This window comes from Aythya fuligula, chromosome 2 (genome assembly GCF_009819795.1).
Source record: "Aythya fuligula isolate bAytFul2 chromosome 2, bAytFul2.pri, whole genome shotgun sequence".
Classification (NCBI taxonomy): Eukaryota; Metazoa; Chordata; class Aves; order Anseriformes; family Anatidae; genus Aythya; species Aythya fuligula.
In genome coordinates, this window is record NC_045560.1 from 138,232,371 (window position 1) to 138,251,272 (window position 18,902).

General features: G+C 42.8%; 1 protein-coding gene across 1 annotated transcript in view; it reads right to left on the reverse strand.

Annotated features, from left to right (window-relative positions):
* Positions 1-18,902, reverse strand: part of NCALD (neurocalcin delta) — a 50,089-nt gene that overhangs the window by 9,458 nt on the left and 21,729 nt on the right. Inside the window, exons 2-3 of the mRNA XM_032180965.1 lie at positions 5,520-5,916; positions 82-187 (exon numbers count right to left, since the gene is read on the reverse strand). Of these exons, the coding sequence (XP_032036856.1) occupies positions 82-187; positions 5,520-5,897 (484 nt within the window). The 5' untranslated portion in view covers positions 5,898-5,916. The remainder of the gene's footprint in view (positions 1-81; positions 188-5,519; positions 5,917-18,902) is intronic.

Genomic DNA, 18,902 nt, shown 5'->3' on the forward strand with positions numbered 1-18,902 from the left:
ACGGGCACCGTGGCTTGGCCCAGGGGGCCGGAGGAGGAGCGGTGAGTCCGAGGGGACACCCGGCACCTGGAGGGAGCCTACCGTCACGGTTGGTGTCCATCTGACGGAAGATCTTCTCTGTCCTCTTCTCCGGTGTTGACTCATCCTCCGGCATCTTCATGACAGAAGAAACCATCTTATAGATTGCCTGTGTGATACGAGAGCGGCAAAGAGCTGGTAAGAAACACGTTATCTCAGTGTGTTAGGGGTATGGTTATCTCCTGGTGACCACAAGAGGCAGAAAATCTCCCCAGAGCATCGTCTGGGATCTGCTCTGCAGACGCTGAGGGGAGTGGGTGGCAGCAGTACATGCAGCTGCCCTCTTCAGTGGGACACTCGTTTAGAAAATAATGTGTTGCCTTATTTAGTCACAGCTGAACACAATCTGGGCTTGTACTGAGCTTACATTTTCCATTATGAAAACAGTCTTTGGATGAATTTATCACTTGAACTGCACTTAGGCACCAGCAGCTCCCGGGACGTGGGGAGCAGAAGGACCACCGAGGTCTTGTCCCATGTTGAAGCTCACCTCAGTTTCAGCCACCTGGGCTCCATCCTCACCTCTCCTGTCCTTCTCCCCACCCTGTGTGCACCCATCTGCCTTCTCCCTGCTCGGCTGGCACCCTGCCCGTGAGAGCAGTGACTCATCCCTGCCTTTGCCAAGGCTCACAGATAAAGAAGGCTTGACCAACAACGAGGTGGCCTTCTCCTTGTGTGCCTCCACAGCTAAAAAAGCACCATTCATAATTCGTTCCACAGGGAGCAGATGTCCTGGTCCTGCACAGCACGGCTGTCACTCATCCTCACTCTTTGCACAGACAAATCCATTAGTCCTGCACGATCCCAGCTGCCCTAAAAGAGAGGTAACTTTAACTTTAAAACATAAAAGAGCGATGACCACTTCTTTGCTTCGCCTTGCCCTGGAGGCTGGGTCCTCCTGCAGGATCCAGATGGCTCACTGTGGCTCCCCCTCCCCACTTTCCACCCATGAAAGCACTCTGCCTGGCACACCACAGTCTTTTGGCCCAGGGACAGCCCCAGGACCATGACAGCTTGGGCTCACCAGCTGGAGGACGCTGCTGAGCAGCACGGACATTTTACACACAGACATTGCCTCGGCCATCCCACTGCCTTCTCCTCTGTCAGCAGAGCCAGCTCACCTTTCAGTCTGCCTGGCGTTTAAATAACATCAAGCATGACACCCCGAGAAAGGCATTTGTCTGTTTAATGAAATATTTATCACTTAGGCTCAGCGCAGCCGAGCATCTGCTCCCTCAGTTTTGTCACCAAGGCTGAGGCCACAGATTCCCTGGTCTTCCCTCTGCTGAGTCTGTAACTCTGGTGGTAGACCCTAGTGGGAGAATATTTCAGCATGGACAATGGCTGGATGAATGGGAACATGGTGGGTACCCTTTTAATCATCATTATTTTGAGTTGCAGTGCGGGGATGCCCAAAGGCTCCCAAGGGATTTAGGGTGCCAGAGTAAGAGCCTCAGTAGCTGCTGTCCATACAGTCTTGATCATCTGATGGCCAGGAGGACAGAAGAAGAGATGAAGAAGCAGGCAAATGAACACTGGGGGCAGGGGAAGAGAAAAAAAGGAGATGGCAAGCAGTGATAAGTTGTACCCGCCTCGTCCTGATCAGCATGCAAGGCTCACGGGGATCCGAGCAGCGAGGAGGCTCATAAACCTGCCACTGTGTAAGCATCTTAAGCTGTCTGGCTTTTGTCTGGGGGAGGAAGAGAGGTGGAGGGGTCATTGCCTCCCTCGGGGCGAGAGGATGGCAGAGTCTCTATTGAAAGTGTGGGAGGAATGCCCCGGCCCCGCAGCGCAGCCGTGTTTACTCTGATCAAAGCAACCATAGTAAGAATATGCAGATTTTAAGGACAAAAATAAATAAATAAATAAATAAAGCTCTTCAAGATGACTTCATCCTACAGGGTCCTTTTCACAGAGGCATGTGAAGCGAATAACAGATGAGATATTCTAGGAAAGCCAGATGGGAATAACATAGTGAGCGTTCCTTTCATGCTGAAAATGGTTACTCTGGACAAATTCTTCTGCCCTTACTCAGAAGCTCAGTGGGAAGTTTTCCCAAAATGAAAAACAGCTCAAACTGATTCAGGATCTTGGGATTTGCCCCGTGTTAATTCAGTGCAGCTACACAGGGCTCTTGATTGTGGGTTTGAAAGGATGAGCTCTGAAGGAAGCTGGTTCCTTGCAGTGGTCCCATGGAGCCGGGCTGTGCTCACCTTGGGCTGTGTAACCTGGGACCGAAAGGCAGCTGGGGCTCTGCTCCACATGGAGCAAAGGCCTTGGCCTCACCATGCTGGGGTGGAAAGCCAGTGGGGGCATTAAGCAACCTGAAAAAAAAAATTGCTTTCCTCTCAGCCCAAATGGGATTTTTGATGCTGCCTCTACGGAGAGCCGTATCAGCTTCTGCTTCTTCCCATAGCAGCTTCTGTTTCTTCCTGTCTTACAAATAAGCTAGCCCAGCAAGTGAAATGGATGTCCTCTTGTTCCTATTAAAATAAAAGTGTTACTCTCATCTCTTGGCTAAGTGCTCTTAAGGTGCCTTATGATTCCACGGTGTGAAAAAATGTGCCCCTAGAACAAGGCTCCCGTCTTTTATTTGAAGGCTTGTTTCAAGAGACTCTTGCCAAGTATGTCCCACTTCATCCAGGGGAGCAAACACAAACCTTCTAGCCAGCTATTTTTTGAGTGGTCTGGGCTATTTAGATTATGGGTAAACATCTGAGAGATGTGAAAAGCATTTCTAGAGCAGGAGGACCTGCGGCAAGGCCTGCCTATGAAACCCCTTCCCACAGTACTTGCAGATGTGCTGTGCATGGTAGTAGCGCCACAATGGCTTCACGAAACTGTTCTGGACCATTCATAGTGACATAGGTGGCACAAAGCAAGGAAATTCAAGTAGCCATCAGCATAACAGGGAAAATGGCTGCAGAGAAATGGCTGTAAAAGCACAAGGAAAAGCAGACTGAGAAAGAAGAGAAGGGTGGCTCACTTCTCTTCCCCATTATTTCAGGTGCAGTAAATTCTGGGCACCCTGGAAGTGTAATGGGGGTGGCGTTTTTTGAAGTGAATCTATGACTTTTAGACTGATTGCATTTCTTTTAGCATCCATTTTGATGTATTGTCGCATGCAAGAATCCAGATGAAAACAGTAAATCCTGCTATAGCAACATGCAAATGTATGCTAGATAAGGGACTTGTAATAGGTTCCTCTGAGACATGTATCAGAGATATTAGAGTTCTGTTTTTCACTATCAGTGGCTTAGGGTACCCAGGAAGACATCTGATGCAGAATCCTGTCTTTCCATATTAAAGAATAATCATCTTTTGTTAATGAAAGTGATAGTTGCTAGCTGCTTTCTCGTAAGTCTGATCACCGTGTATCAAAGGTATCTTGATAAAGCACAAAAGGTGCTCCTTTACGTGTTTCATTTATCAGCTGAAGGTGCTTCCAGAGACCGTGCAGCAAATCCTACCCAACAGGGAGGAGCTGGGGCTGGCCCATGCAATTCGGGAACATCAGCATGACCGTGAAAACTGGAAGAAGAGATCAGGGTGAGATCTACAAATCAACTGCCTCATGAAAGGGGTAGCTTTCCTGACTGTTCATGTACAGAAATGTCTAATGAAAGACTGGCCCCCAGGAGGCTTTAGGTTGGAGGTACAGGTGGACAAAACATCACCCTGCACGTACCCTTCTGCTGCAGCTTCGTTTCTTGATGGCAGCATGGTTGTGAAAGACAACAATACAACTTGGTACCAACGTGAGGACGAAGGAGAGCAAGCATTTCAGCCTCTAAACATCCTAGTGAGCAGATCCGTGGGAAATGGGAAAAGCTGCCAGTTCTGCTGGCCCTAGCTTGGATCGCTGCAGAGATCCCAGCCACTGATGTTCTCATTAAATTTGACTCAAACACATTTGTGGGCTTGTCCTTTGTGTTTGTAAACCTTCTGATCTTGGGGGTTTATGCTGCCGTCGAGCACTCAGGCCTTCCCGAAATACTTGTCAGCAGGAAGTGGTCCTGCAGTCTTTGAGGCGCCTTCTCCTGAGGAACAGACACTTGCTTGGGCTGGGCTCCCCTGTCTTTGTTTTGTGCTTTTTGTTGGTTCTTTGGGGATTCTCTTTGTGTTTTATGGTTGGTTGTTTGGTTTGTCTTTTTTTTTTTTTTTTTCATAAGGAGAAATACAGCCAGGAAAACAATAACTGGCAGCCTGTTTACCCTGCCTGGGGGAGTGGAAGATTTGTAAGGAACAGAGCATCTTCTAATGCAAATATTCCATGGAGTCTGCCGTGACACTCAGACAGGGAGGTGTCTGCAGCTCAGCGCAGTCCTGCTTCTTAACCCAGATACAAGAATGCAAAATAAAGCCTGAAAGAGAGCTCAACAACCCTGCATTTGCAGCAGAGACATGTATCTGCTCTTACCAAAGCAGAGTGAGTGCTGGTGTTTGTTACTGTTTGGAGGACACAGAAGTGCCCTGACAAAAAGACAAGGGCACCATGCATTAAACTGATTCCATACAGGCAGCTTGCCATCATGGACTGTAATTTGTATGCATTCCTTTCACTTCATGTCCAGCACAAATATAAATCTGAATAATACAGTGCATAGCTAGCATGGCAACCCCCCCATGAAATAAAAAATCTTGATAACCGGCTTTTTTTTTTTTTTTCTTTTTTCTTGTATGGTGCTGCCTTTCACAGACTCAAGCTGTGTAAATACACTACTGTACCAAAAATGTTTTAAAGCTTTCAGTAGAGTGATGTGCCTCGAGGCTGAAAACATGTTAGAGGAAGACAAAATGAGGTGGGACTCCTACTAACAGCACAAGGAAATGCATCCAAAGAAGCTGCGAAGGGAATCATCATCTATCCAGATAAGGTTTATCTATACTGGCAAGTTAATATGAAGATAGCTAGCATGGCATTAAGTATGCAGACATTGCTGGAGTTAGACAGGCAGATATGTTTTAAAATATATGAGCTGGTTTTTAATAGTAAAGTGGTTTCAAAGTAAATTTCTTGTAGAGGGAGCCTGCCTTCCTTAAAAGTAGAAAACCTGGTTAATCTAAGATACTTGGTTCAACTGTAATTAACTGTAATTCCTTGACAGTGATTTCCCAGAGGACAGAACCACATTGATCATCATGCTAGCTGCTGTGCTTCAGCCCAGCAGAGCTCCTGGAGGAGAGCTTTCCATGCAGCACGTTGCTCAGAAAAAAAAAACCTACACTGGATATCAAACGCAATAGTATGGATTGCTACAAAACCCCCAAATTTCCTTATGCCAAAGGAAATAACATTTTATATTCGAGCACTAGACAGATAAACTAGAACATAACCTCCCAGATGCTGCCAGAGCTTTCCACTCAGTTCTCATTGTGGCATCTCTCCGTGCTTTGTCTGGAACGAGGGAGGCGAAGGGGTGCCTCTGAGCAGCACGTACCTGCACGATTTCCAGCATCTCTGACTTGCTGATGTAGCCGTTCCCGTCGAGGTCGTACATGCTGAATGCCCACTTCAACTTCTGCTCCAGTTTGCCTCTCGACGTTACGCTCAAGGCTATGATGAATTCTCTGAAATCTATTGTTCCATCTCCGTTGGCGTCAAAAGTGCGGAATACATGTTCCGCAAACTTAGAAGCGTCCCCATAAGGGAAAAAGTTCCCATATATTTTTTTAAACTCTTCCATAGATAAGTGTCCACTTGGACAGTCTCTCAAGAAGCCTTTGTACCACTCCTGGATCTCGTGTTCTGTAAAGTCTGTACTTTCTAGCAAATCTTGCATGACTTCAGGGCGTAGCTTGCTGTTTTGCTTTCCCATATTGGTGTCAAAATATTACCTGCAGAGGAAAAACAACTTCATTTAAATTATAGTAATTAATAATGTTTGTAAATATTAATAACAATTAGCTTGGAGGCAGTAGAAGGACTGTGTGTTGGAGTTTTCTGATGATAGTTCACACTTGGGAAGCAACCAAAACTTTGGGATATGTACCCTACTACAAGAATAATCTGAAAAAACTAGCAAGACTAACTTAACGTTATTTACATTACCTTTTCACAGTCTGGAGAGCTGTAATTATGTTGAATTTATCCCACTTTCCTTTTTACATCACAAAGTAAGCAGTAGGCCGTGTGCTGCGGCACAGCCTCCAGCCAGGGCATCCAAATAACTCAGGGATCTCACCCGAAGAAGCTAACATATTTTATAACCCTGGTCGAAACCAGGTTGCTGCAGAAGATTACATTTGCTTGGTCCTACTTCAAAATGGGATCAGAGTGCATCTGCAGCATGCATTGAAACCAGGAACTCCACTTCTAGTCACATCTTTATAGCCAGAGTCAATCAGAGCAACCCATAAATTGCCTCTTCTGTTTGGCAGGGACCAATTCTCATTTCAATTCAAATGCAGATTAAATCTGGCAAGATTTTATCAATGGTGGATTCCCCCACCCCAAACTAAAAATGTTTTTTTTTTTTTTTTTTTTTTTTTTTTTTTTTTTTTTTTTAAAATTCTCCTTGTAGCTATAAATTGGAGCTATAACTGAGCAATAGTGAGCTGGGTGGTCATGGCTTTTAGAAAAAAAAATACCCAGACAACAAAACTGGAAATTCATTTCACTTAACAATTAAGAAATATTCTTGGAAGCAGCTTTTATCTCCGCTGTTTCAGTTAAATCACCCTAGCTCTGTTTTATTTAAGGCAAGTTGCTACATATCACATTGTGCAGCAGATTTGCTAACGATTGATGCCCTTTGGGTTTTAGGTTTAGGGGTGTGAGTGCATTGGCTCCAAAAGCCCGCATCATCAGTTTTACTGGAAGCTTAGCATTATACCTGAGTTGTGGGAAGCTGTGCTTTATCGACAGAAACCTTCCTGAGAATTTATCATGGGAATGACAGTCACCACTAAAATCTGATGTATGGACAACTTCAGCAGAATTGCAAAATAATTTATACAAGACTCCCACGCTGTTGTCAGAACAGAGTCTTCAAGTTGCAGAGATGGATTTATGAATTATATCTAGTGTGGCAAATGAACATCCAGTAAAATGTTCTTTCTAGATCATGGTAATACTTTAAATAGAGAAAAAAATAAAAAAAAATGAGGAAGAAATTGAGGCTCCCTCTGACTGGTGAGAAGCTGAACTTCTCACAAGGTGAATTTGAACCCCCCCAGGAATAAGAAGACTGCCTTAAAATCTCCTGTGTTCTTGAACCACAACAACCCAAAAGCTGTATTGCTCAAAGGTAAAATGGGGGGATCCATCCTAGATCTGGCCGTGCTTCACAGGATCCATGGCTGGCTGGTAGCCAGATGTCTCATCTGAACTGCTGCCCTGATGGAGATGAAGATCCCCTGCCCACAGGGAGGATGACAGGGTTGAGAGGGGGAGCTTCTGCATCTCATGGACATTTCAGGACCCTGGATGATTACCTTAATCCAAATGATGTCTTTTCCCCCCATAGCATCTCTAAAACACTCAGAAAGTGGAAGATACAACCTCAAAGGTATTTTTTTCTGCTGCCTTTCCTCCTGACGAAAGCCTAGTGTGCGGTTTATAAGTCATCCAAGCTCTTAATACCCTGAAAATGGCAAAAATGTCCCTGTTCTATAGGCCCTTTCCAACAGCTGCCGAGGCAGCTGAGGGTTGCGTTGCCTTCAGCTGGCATTGGATGAGGTCCACAATAAACAAGCCGGGGGTGAGCTGAGCGAATGGACCACATGAGAAGGGTTTAGGCTAAGAGGAACGGCAGGAGCAGGCTCTGCCAGCAGGACACTAAAGCACCTGGGCAAAGTGAAGTGGTGAGGCTTGGTTTCAAGCGGCACCAGTTTAACAAAAAGCAAGGAGCACAGTCCCCAGAGCTTTTAGCAGCTCCCCACGCCCACGGCCTGCCACTGCTCCATAGCCCCGGGGCTTTTCAGAGGGTGAGAGGAGGAAGGGAAGGTCTCTGAATCACGCACAAGCCAGCTGCAGTAGGAGGGAGCTGGCATTAGCAATATAATCCCTCGCCTCCTTTTAATACCTCAAACATCAGAAAATGCAAAACTCAGCCTGTGCACTTCCACAGTCTTACGAAAAACAAAATCGTGGGGTAGCATGAAGTCTCTGGCCTTCATGGGGCAGCCAAAGGTGATGTGCTTCAGTCCAAAAAATGGTGCATTTATAGCTGCACATGGCTGCAGGTGCAACATATTTTTACCAAGTAATAAAAAAACAAAACAAACAAACAAAAAAAAAACCAACAAAGAATAACAGAACAGCTTTTGTTCTTTGCCTTTTGTTGGTAACAGCAAAACATCAGAACGAGAAAAATCTGTTTTCCAGGCACAAAGGGAGAACCAATCGTACGTGGCTTGCAGAAAGGGGATGAGAGTCATAGCCACCGTGATTCCAGGCAACACAGTCAAAAGCTGTGGTATTATTCCTGAGTACACTTGTGCTGAATATGTATCATGGTCTTTGCCCTCCAAATTGCTCATTATTAATAGCCGGTGTTCTAGGAACAATAACGATGGGATTTATTGTGCCCATTCTATCAACAACAGACCAAAATGCTTTTGCAGTCCAAGTACAGAAAATCCTTGAGGACACTTGAAGATCCTTATAATCACTTCATACGCTGCTGCCTGCCTCTTCAGGACAGATTGGATTATGGACAGAGTACAGTGAGCTAAGAGTCTTTCAGTTAGCAATGGCAGCAATAAATACAAAGGATGAAATAAAATTGGATCTTATCTCAGGCCTTTTTTCCACAATTTATCACCTCTTGTAGATCTTTCAGAATTATAATAAATTGATAGACATTATAATAGAGCAAATAAGTAGTGAATGGCAATGACAATTGTGAAGTAAAACATTGACAATTCTGAAAAATAATGGCTGGAAGTATACAAAAAAAAAAGAGAAATTATTTTTTAATGATTAAGTTTAATTACATTTCTGCACCAGTTTCTTCCTGTAATACAATGGTGCTGGACATAATGTACGTGAATGGCTTCTTCTGTGGGTCAACATGACATACAAAAATATTAATGTCTTATTTCTGAGGAAAATATTGTTTGGTAAAAGAAGGTGTTGTTGATGCCTTTATGGCTTGAAGAGTCCATACCATTTCAGCCAACAGAAGATAGAAGATGGTAAAGGGAAGTGTCACTGCTGTGTGGTTGCCATGGGAAGAATTTGTTTGCTGGTTATTGTAGGAAATGTCATAGGGGATGCTCCATAAATCAAATATTTAGAGCTAGATCTAATCAGGCCTAAGAGTGGAGTTTTGCAGATGGGACTGAAGGCAGAGCTTGTTGGCAGACAGCACGCCGTAGCAATTCTATGAGAATAAATAAATGAAACAGTGACCGGCTCCTGCTGGGCTGCCTTTCCCTGGGACGCAGACGGGACAGCAGCACTGCTCCAGCCTTCTCCTCAGGCAGAGAGACCTGGTGGAGTGGAAGGCAACCAGCCTTCTCCTGCACCATGTCCCCAGACAGCGTGTGCAGTTATCACCTTTATCTGAAACCTCACGATAAAGCAACCGTATCGCCTGTCCCCTAGGGACCTGCCTGCTGACACCACGGCAGCCCGGGACACGCAGCTAATCCATCACCATCATGTATGTGAATACAATGGAAGCATCTGAACATATTTCTTTAAAATAAATAAATATATATATTTCTGTCTGTAACATAAGCAACTGCTAGCAACACATTTCTAACAACGGCTGTGGTGTGGGATGCACGAAGGGTATTGTATATTCAAATGCTTACAAGATCTGTTGCCCTTTTACCTTGACACCCATCATATAAAGACATTATTTTATTTTATTTTTTTTTCTCCCCAGTTCCTGGAGGAACTGCTGAGAAAAAGTACAATGAAAAAAAGAGCACTTGTCCAGGGAGAAGTGTTGCTCTGAAAATGGAAAATGTATAATGTTGGGCAGGTTGTAGCTAGCTTGTTGAAAGCATTTGAAAGATGTAAAGAACCAGTGGAGACACAAGTCCTGCCCAATATATTTCCAATGGGGACAGCGAGACAAATCACACCATAGACTTGTCTGTAGAGACAATCTCTGTCAAAATGAAGGCAGACCACTACCATCCTGCTCGACCAGCAGCATGGCTCTGCAATGTTACAGAAAGCAAGGACGAACCATCTCTTTGTTTGTCTTCGGAAGCTGCCACTTCTTGGTTTATTATACACACAGTCTGATCTGTTTCCAAGAAAAAATCCACTTACGGGACGATGCTGTCTTTACGTTTCTAACACCTAATTTGAGAACTTCCTTGAGAATAGCGGTGGTGGTATTTCGCTCTCTGCCAGGCAGCCGAAGCAGCTCCTGCCAGCAGCTGGAACGAGCTGAGAGCTGAGTGGGATAAAAGCATCACTCTGCAACAGCTTTCCTGCCCTACCCACTGACAGTCATCTCCTGCCACTGCATGCCAGCCTCCACGGCACAGCTCATTTCCCTGGCCTTCTCCTTCTGCAGCTCCAGAGACACCCGTGGCTGCTCCTCATCAGTGCCCTAACACACTGAGAAGGAGTGCCTGGTCACAGAAATCAGGGCCCCTGAGAGTACTTTCTGGTAGAAAAGCTGGGTTTCCTTGTTAAGGTTGGTTATTTCTTTAGGCTGTAATGCTGCTAACCACTGTACAAACTGCAGTGAGACAGTTCAAAGCAGCAGCTACCTAAAATTACACATTTTCTTTGTATCTCTGTGTACTGCTTCCCATAGCAGGAATGCTGATGTTGGTGTGGGCTGATAACCCATGTGGGCCCAACAGTAGGTGGGCAAGGCATGGATTTTCATTGTGGGTCGTCCAGGGGAGGTGGCGTGTCCTCGTCACCTCGTAGCTCTCCAGTGAGGCCTGGGTTGTCCAGGGAAGGTGGCGTGTCCAGTGACCTCTGCAGTCCCCAGGCCCAGGAGGCCGTGGACATACACTGAGCTCCTTGGAGCTCCTGATGCTCATGGGATGTCATGGTTTTGGTCAGAGCATCGGGCAGAACAACTTCTCCAGTTGCTCAGCTCCCTGTCTTGTCAGGAGGTTTTTCTTCTCAGCTCTACAGAAACCTGCAGGCTCTTGGAAGCAGCCACCTTGCTTCCTTCTGGCCATTTCTAGTTCGTTTTCAGAAGTTCATTTGAGTAACCAGCATGGTGGTGCTTGCCAGGGAAGGCTTTTATTTAATTTTTTTAAAGCAGCAGCTCAGAACATATTTTTGAAAGGAAACCAAACATTAAAAAATCACACAGGGACTTAGAAAAACACATGCAGAGTAAAATTTTCAGCCTAGCCACCCTCAGTTTTTCTGATTTTATTGGCAAATGGCAAAAAAAAAAAAAAAAAAAAAAAAAGGATAAAATTCACCAGCAAGATTCATTTAAAAAATCTGACATTCTCTTATGAATATTCAGAAGGAAGAGCAGTAAACAGCTTTGCAGTGCAGTGTAACAAGTGCACAATGCCTGAAACATACTCTACAGAGTAAAACTTTGTGCTTCTCCAGCCACCTCAGAGGGGACCCTTCCCCTGAAGAAAGTGCCCCTAATTTCCCCTTTGACTTGTTCCTTGCTTTCCTGGTACAGCCCCCAGGAGAAATGAAGGATAAGAAGTAAAAGCAAAACCTTTATAGCTTCGTGCTTGAAACGTGGTGGGCTGCCCAAGGAGGAGCAGCTGCACGGGGTTCATGCGTTTTGAACTTGGAGGCGCTTACGGGTATTGAACATCAAAAGCCCAGGCTCTTATCCCTGCAGATTTACCCTGGCAGAGAAATGCTACAGCTGCTCCACGTTGTCTCCCATTTCTCTTTATCATAATTCCTTTGTGCATTTTAGCAGTGAGAGCTGGAATAGGAGTGGAGGAGAGAAAAAGGAGCAGAAAGGCACTGCCCAGCCAATAAATGCTGATGCATTACCACCAAGGTCTTCAGCATCAGTGGTAGATGTTAGCTAACTGCCCAAAACTCATCATGGTACTCTCGGCAATGTTCATGGGTTAGGCTGGAATCATTTTGTGACCAGCAAGCAATGCTGTGGACCTGAGCATTCACTGGGTTGATGCCCTTATGCCTCCTTCAACTGCAGCATCTCCAGCCTGCAGAGCCTCCAGAGAAGGTCTCTGCTTCCAGGCTGTTTCCTGCAAGGCTGAGTGTGTGCTACAGGAAAATATGACTAGGCACGAGTATTCCTGGTATTGGAGTCAGGGGAAAAGACCACGTTATGCAGATTTGCACAGAGTAGCATATTGTGCATTAATTACTCTTGTATTTGCAGTCAGTCACTCTTTCCATTTAAAGCCCTGCATTCAGGACTTCACAGAGCTCGCCTGTGAAACCATGCTAATTGAAACTTGATGTACATCTACCCCATGGGCCCTGTCTGCTCCTTCTCCGCCCACCAGATTTTGGTTGCTGGGGGACATTCATCAGGCCTGCTCTTCAGCTACCGGCAGTCAGTGACTTGCTGCTGCACAGCGAGCACGGTCATAGCACACGGGATGGGGTCACTCCCCTTGGCACAAAATCTCCACCAGCTCAAGAGCAGCTCAACGAGAGCTCTTTAGGAAAGAGCTTTCTCCTTAATTAAGGTATAGCCTCTGTCTTCACACAGGTGCAGACAGGCAGTGAAGGCTGTGAGGAGAGGGACTACTGGAACTACACGTAAAGCAATCAATCTTCCCAAACCCTACAGTGGCCCTCCAAGGTGTAAATAGTGGGCTTCGGCACTCCGCTTCCCTGTGAACGTGGTGGGAGTCTGGCCCTCCAGACTTGCTCAGTGCCTGGGCTTTGTCCAAAATACGTTGGAAAGTGAGGAGGGACCCATCACTCTATGAGCAGTGTGAAAAATAATGCAGTAAGTGCTAGTTAGTCATCCCCCCGGGCCGCCCAGCACAGGCTTCACCCACCCAGAACAGCTTGAAAGTAATGTTTTCTCTGCTTAGTGAGAAATAAGGAGATAAGATAGCAGAAAGCAGGCAAAAGGGGAAGAACTCGCACACATTTTAAGCCCTCTTCCCAAGATCCCAAAGGGTCTCACCATTTCATTTCTCCCTCATTCTTTAAGAACTCACTACAACAAAAACAACAAGTTGCACATGATTTTTTTTGGTTAATTGTTACTATTTTATAGAGAGTTGAGGAACAACAGTTTGCCATAGGTCTTGTAGAACAACAATAACAACAACCCCAAAACATTTTTTTTTCCCATTCATCCTACGTAGAACCATCTAAGGTCTTTAAAATGATTAACTCTTTGTCTTGGCAGACTTGAGATGACTCTTTTGTGAATTAGATACACATTCATATATATTTGATTTTTCAAACTGTACAGACAGAGCATTTTTATAGAAGTATGTTTAATTTTGCCTAATATTTTAAGATAAAGGATAGCAGAGACTTTGCTACTGCAGTACATGAGGACATCCATCCTTACAAGGATGCTTTTCCAGCTTTTGCTGCATTCAACTGTCTCATTAAGCACAGCATTTATAAACACTGGTGTTGAACTAGCTGCAGGGGAGCTGACAAAATCTCTCAGCCCATTCCAACTGGGGGTGACTTTATCTAGCAGCATTCGTTCAAAAGGAGACCCTATATCAAGATCCAAATGGCCAACATTTTCTACAGTGATTTTGTCTTCTGAGACCAGCTCAGGAGCATGAAGTGTCTTTGTTTAACGATCCCTTTCAGGACCATGTTTTCTAAAATGCTTGAGGTCACATTGTTCAACTGCTCAGCACCCACAATTTAATTCAGGATTCTCAAAAGAAACTCATCTTCCATTTGGGCACCTGCACAATAGGCAGCTTCTCAAATTCTCCAGGATTTTATCCCAGAAAATCACACCATTTATTTTGGTACCTAACAAGGGCCTGAGTGCTTTAGAAAAGCCAACCTTCCTACATGTCTGCCTCACCGTAATTTGTCTTTATCCTGATACTCACAGCTCAAGCTATGTCAAACACAGTTTATTCTCCTCTCTTCTAAAGTGCTTCTCTCCATTGTGTAAGGCACTCATGGGTAGTAACATAATCCTCCCCAATGCACCCAAGCAGACCAGTCATTGGATTCATCTAGCAGCAACTTTATCAGGTTTCTAATCTGTCCTACATCTTGTTCAGTCCCTTTATGTAACCATATATGCAATACCTTGGTGGAAGGTAGTGGAAACTAAAGCAGAAAGCTACTGTTGCACAAAGTAACATGAGAAGCTGATGTGAATTCATGATCTTGATTTTTTTTTTTTTTAATCTTTGTAAATAAATAGCATGTGACTCCCAAAGAGTGACATTTGTGCTTACTCTACCCTTAAAAAAATTGCTAACAGATGGTCTTCTATCCCACAGCAGAGACTTGGTGTTGACAGATAAAATGAAAGCATGATATTGAAAAAAACTGAGCCATTAACTGGCAAACTAGATATTCATAAAGATGTTCCTGTGATGGGAAAAGGAATGATGGTGGAGGTTTCCACCTGGAGAGCAACCATGAGTTTTTGTTCCATAGTGAAGAAATTTAGTGGAACTTTCTCAGGGAAAGTCAGCAACAGGAGAATGGGAGTAGGAGGCTTTGGCAGTCAGGACCAGAATCTTAAGAGATGGAAACAAGATGCTCCAAGTTAATGTTGAAGTTTACAAGTTCATGAATATGAAAGCCCATGCCAGGGATGACTTGTCCAGCACCTAGTGCTGTCAAGTGTTCCTGAACTCAACAGACTTAAGTAAGAGATGACATTTATAACTAAAGGAATCTTGTAGGAATTGTAATAATTTTCAAGAACAGTTTTCAAATAAAATTTTTTAACTGCAGAGAAAACATTATTTTTTTTTTCATTGTGCATGTCTTTTCTAAGAATTTTTATATCCCTTTATTAACAGGATGATCCTCTGAGCAGCACTGGGGGAACATTTTTTCCAGTAGAATCCATTTACATCAAATAATGCAGCTTAGTTGAAATCTAAATGTTTAATGGAAATGTGTCACATTCAGGAAAATAAATTCTGGAAAAATGTCAGAATTAATCATTTCATTTATCAACTTTACATTTCCTTTTAACAAAGTGTAAAGTTTCAATGTGACTTTATCTTACTATTAATTTTTTGACACTCATTTTAGATGTTAATTTTACTATTACAATGGTTTTGACATTATTGAGAAAACAATTTATTACCAGTGCAATGAAATAACTCAGTGTTTCCAAATCATTTTTAACTTCCATCCCACCGGGAAATTTTGATGTTTTGTTCCGATTTGTAGTGAAAATAAATATAAATGTCAAAGTTTCCTGTGGAATGGGAATTTCAGATTCTAACCAGCTCTAATCAACAACAAAGCCATCTGCTTTGTATTAATGACTTAGGGCAGTATGTAGCTCTGCAGAACAGGGTGATATTCTGCTGCTCAGCATAGCTCATGGAAGTCAATGACATATGGTGAGTTTCTAGCTCCTAGTTGTCTAGGGGAGTTTTAGGCTAGCCACTTTTATTCTCCATTCTGCATTGCCAAATTCAAGGAATTCATCATTCAAACCCAAGATTTTCCTGTGAATGTCTGAGAAAATATCCTCCCAGTGACATATGGCACAGCCTACAGCCCCTGCATCTGAAGGGATCTTGTTTAAACAGCTAGAATGTTTTCCAAACTGCAATACAGCAAGCTACCTTCATTTTGCAATGGTTTTTATTCGAAAATTTAAATAAAATATTTGCTCCGTGATTATTTCCTATTTTTTTGAACATTACTAGGAAGAAAAATCTGTGTTTCGTAACTTCATTCAGATGAGTCATAATTTGAATTCTGTTTGAGAAGTCACATTGGCATGATGGACTTCAGCATCAACAAAATAAAGTAATATTTTTATTATTGTTTAAGGCAATGTCTGTTATTTTCCCCCAAAACTCTTCTCTGTTTTCCTAGATATATTCTTCATTCTGCAGATAAGGTATAGAAAAAAAACAAAACAAAACAAAACAACAACAAAAATAAACCAACCACACAATGCTAGTCCAGCAACCCAACCTAGTTGCTAAGTTCAGCCACAACCCCAGTTCATGAATTTTGCTATGTCCTCTGAAAAGTTCCCTGTCAACAAGAATGTAACTAGCTTTGCTGATGATTGTGTCTCTTTTTTTTTTTTTCCCCTAATAATATGATGATAATTAGAGTCATATGATGATTTGAATTATCTTGACTTATATCATCAATAATATGATGATAATTCAAGGGGGATGTGGGATCTACTCAACCTGACCAGAATTAAAACCCCACCAGGAGTGAAGCATGGAGTATGTCCTTCACAGCCATCTCAGCATAAAGAAAACTGCCTGAGGTGTGAGGCCTCTGCTGCTCTTGCTGTCCATTTTTAGAGAAGCTCAGTGTCCATTTTTAGAAGGTAGTTAACATAACCTGTCCTTGAGAGAGGAGGACACTTCACTTAGATGCACTTAGATGCAGTTTGTCCTCTTCAGACACCTCATTCATTACACAAGCAATGGAAAGAGGGGTGAGGTGAAGTTAGGTGGAGCTGGGCTTGTCTTTGTGGTATCTGGTTCTCCCCACTCCATCGGGCATGTGGTGGGTGACGTGGGATGGCTGGATCATGGGGCATTCAACTGGAGCTTAAATGCCCCCAAAACGGGGAGCCAGTGCTTTCTCTGGCACCTCCGAGCACCAGTTGTGTACTAACTTTTTGGGAAACTTATCTGGGGTATGATATCTAACGGTGCTAGAAGAAGACTTTGATTTGTGTTCATTTTGAAAGTCAGAATGACATCCAGCCCTGACAGGATGCCGTGAAAAACACAGACGCATGTCATACCCGACTGCTGCTTCGTGCAAAACAGTGCAGTGCCTGATTTTAGAAATTACTCAACGGGAATGAATTTGGGAGCTTGAACAACATGGTGGAGGTTGGTAAGCAAACTCCCTTAAGAGGCATAGGAAAACATTTTACAAACGAAGCACAAAAATAATTTACTGCACTTCTGTGTCTCTCTCTCTCACACACATATGGGCACATGCTGGTATAATCTGAATTTTCTTACTCTCTTTGTTAATAGGCAAAACCCTGGTGGTTCTCCATATTAAGTTTAGGTAGTGGCTGCTCATATAAGCAGTATTGCTTTATAAAAGAAACCTTGTAATGACATCTATTAAATAGTCACAGTACAGATAATAATCATTTCCATCTAGTAAAACAAAAATAATTTTGTTTGCATGAAGTCAAGAAGAATATTTATATGTTCATAGCCTTGCACAAACTGCAGGGAGAAACATTGTATAAAAACTAGAACTGCATCTAGACTGAAAAATTTGAATTATATGTTTGAATACTTCCTGCTATCACTAACAATAATTTTTCTTAAGTCCAACTAAGATGAACTCCTCTGCAAATTAATGGGTTAACAGCATTTCTGCCTTCATTATTAACATCCTCGGAGGAAGTAAACAAAGTTCATCAGATAACTGTTTTCAAACAAATGAACCATTTTTTTTTTTCTCATGTGAACAACAATTTGCATTATTATTGAAAAATAGAAGTGGCAAAATGAGAGAGCTTCTTTCTGAAGTTTAACTCCAGGAAAACCAGATTTTATCCAACATGAAATAAACTGTCACTTCCTAGTGACTGTAAGTAAATAAAAATTCTGTTCCTATTGCATTTTTAGGCCTGTTTGGTTTTGTCTCTCCGCTGTTCTCAAGATGTCAGCTGCTCTGAGATTTCATTTTGCAATTCTCTGTTCTTGTAAGTGACTTTCAGCACCTCTACCCATTTTTCACTTCCTGAGAGTTGTGTTTATTTACTGTATAAAGCTCTGTTCTTTCTCTGAGATTTAATTTTTCATTTTCTCTTATCTCTTACTTTTCTCTGATATTTCCTAGCTCCTTAGAATAAAACCCATTATTCTCACATTTTCTATTATCTTTGAAAATGTCCATGTCATATCATTTCTTTTCACTTTTTCTCTATTTCCTATGTTTTTCTATTCCAACTACAAATATTTCTGGGTATTCATGATTCCCACAATGTGCAGTGTTTGGAAACAGTATCCTAAAAATGAAGTATGTTGTGACCAAAGCAGCAGGGTTTGGAAACTATGGAAGGAGGTTAACTATAGCACAACCTCTGTGTGTCTCTCTCTGATGAAATTATCCAAAAGAAGTAGGTAGGGAAGTCCTATTCTGATTCCCTGCAAACTATTACCACTTCATCTACCATAATTTCATCTTGTTGCTTTTGTCTTAATGGTAGAGTACCAGTACTGCTACCACTAGGAGCATTTTCTGAAATCTTTACAGTGTCATCACAAACATTTGATTAGAAATTCACATATTGGTGATCTGATTTCTTTTCCTGGGAAACAATAATTTTCAGACACTGAAAGAAGTGGTAGCAAGCATGAGAGACACTAATTCTAATATTTTTTTTATATATATATTTTTTTGCCTGTAACTAGTGGAGGATATATTAGTTACATGATGATCAGTAATTCAGACCCATTCAGAGATGTATGCATTTATGCTATCATAATCTCACCAATAGAGATCTCATTCTCTTGCCCTATTGATTCCAGATTCTTTTCTTGCTGTGTACTCCCAAAATCTTCTTTCTAACCTTGACTTCTGGCATTCTCAGTATCATGCCCTATAAAAGTAAAGACCTCTTACTGGAAACATCTCCCCCTTGTTGTTTGCTACAGATAGTTTTTAAAATGTCCTTATAATGTCCTTGTCTTTAGCTGACAATTCTGTCCTACACATCATCTTCACCAATAATTTCTATCCCGACCCCACTCTCCGAACACTCCATATTTCCACTCATTTCAGGCATCTA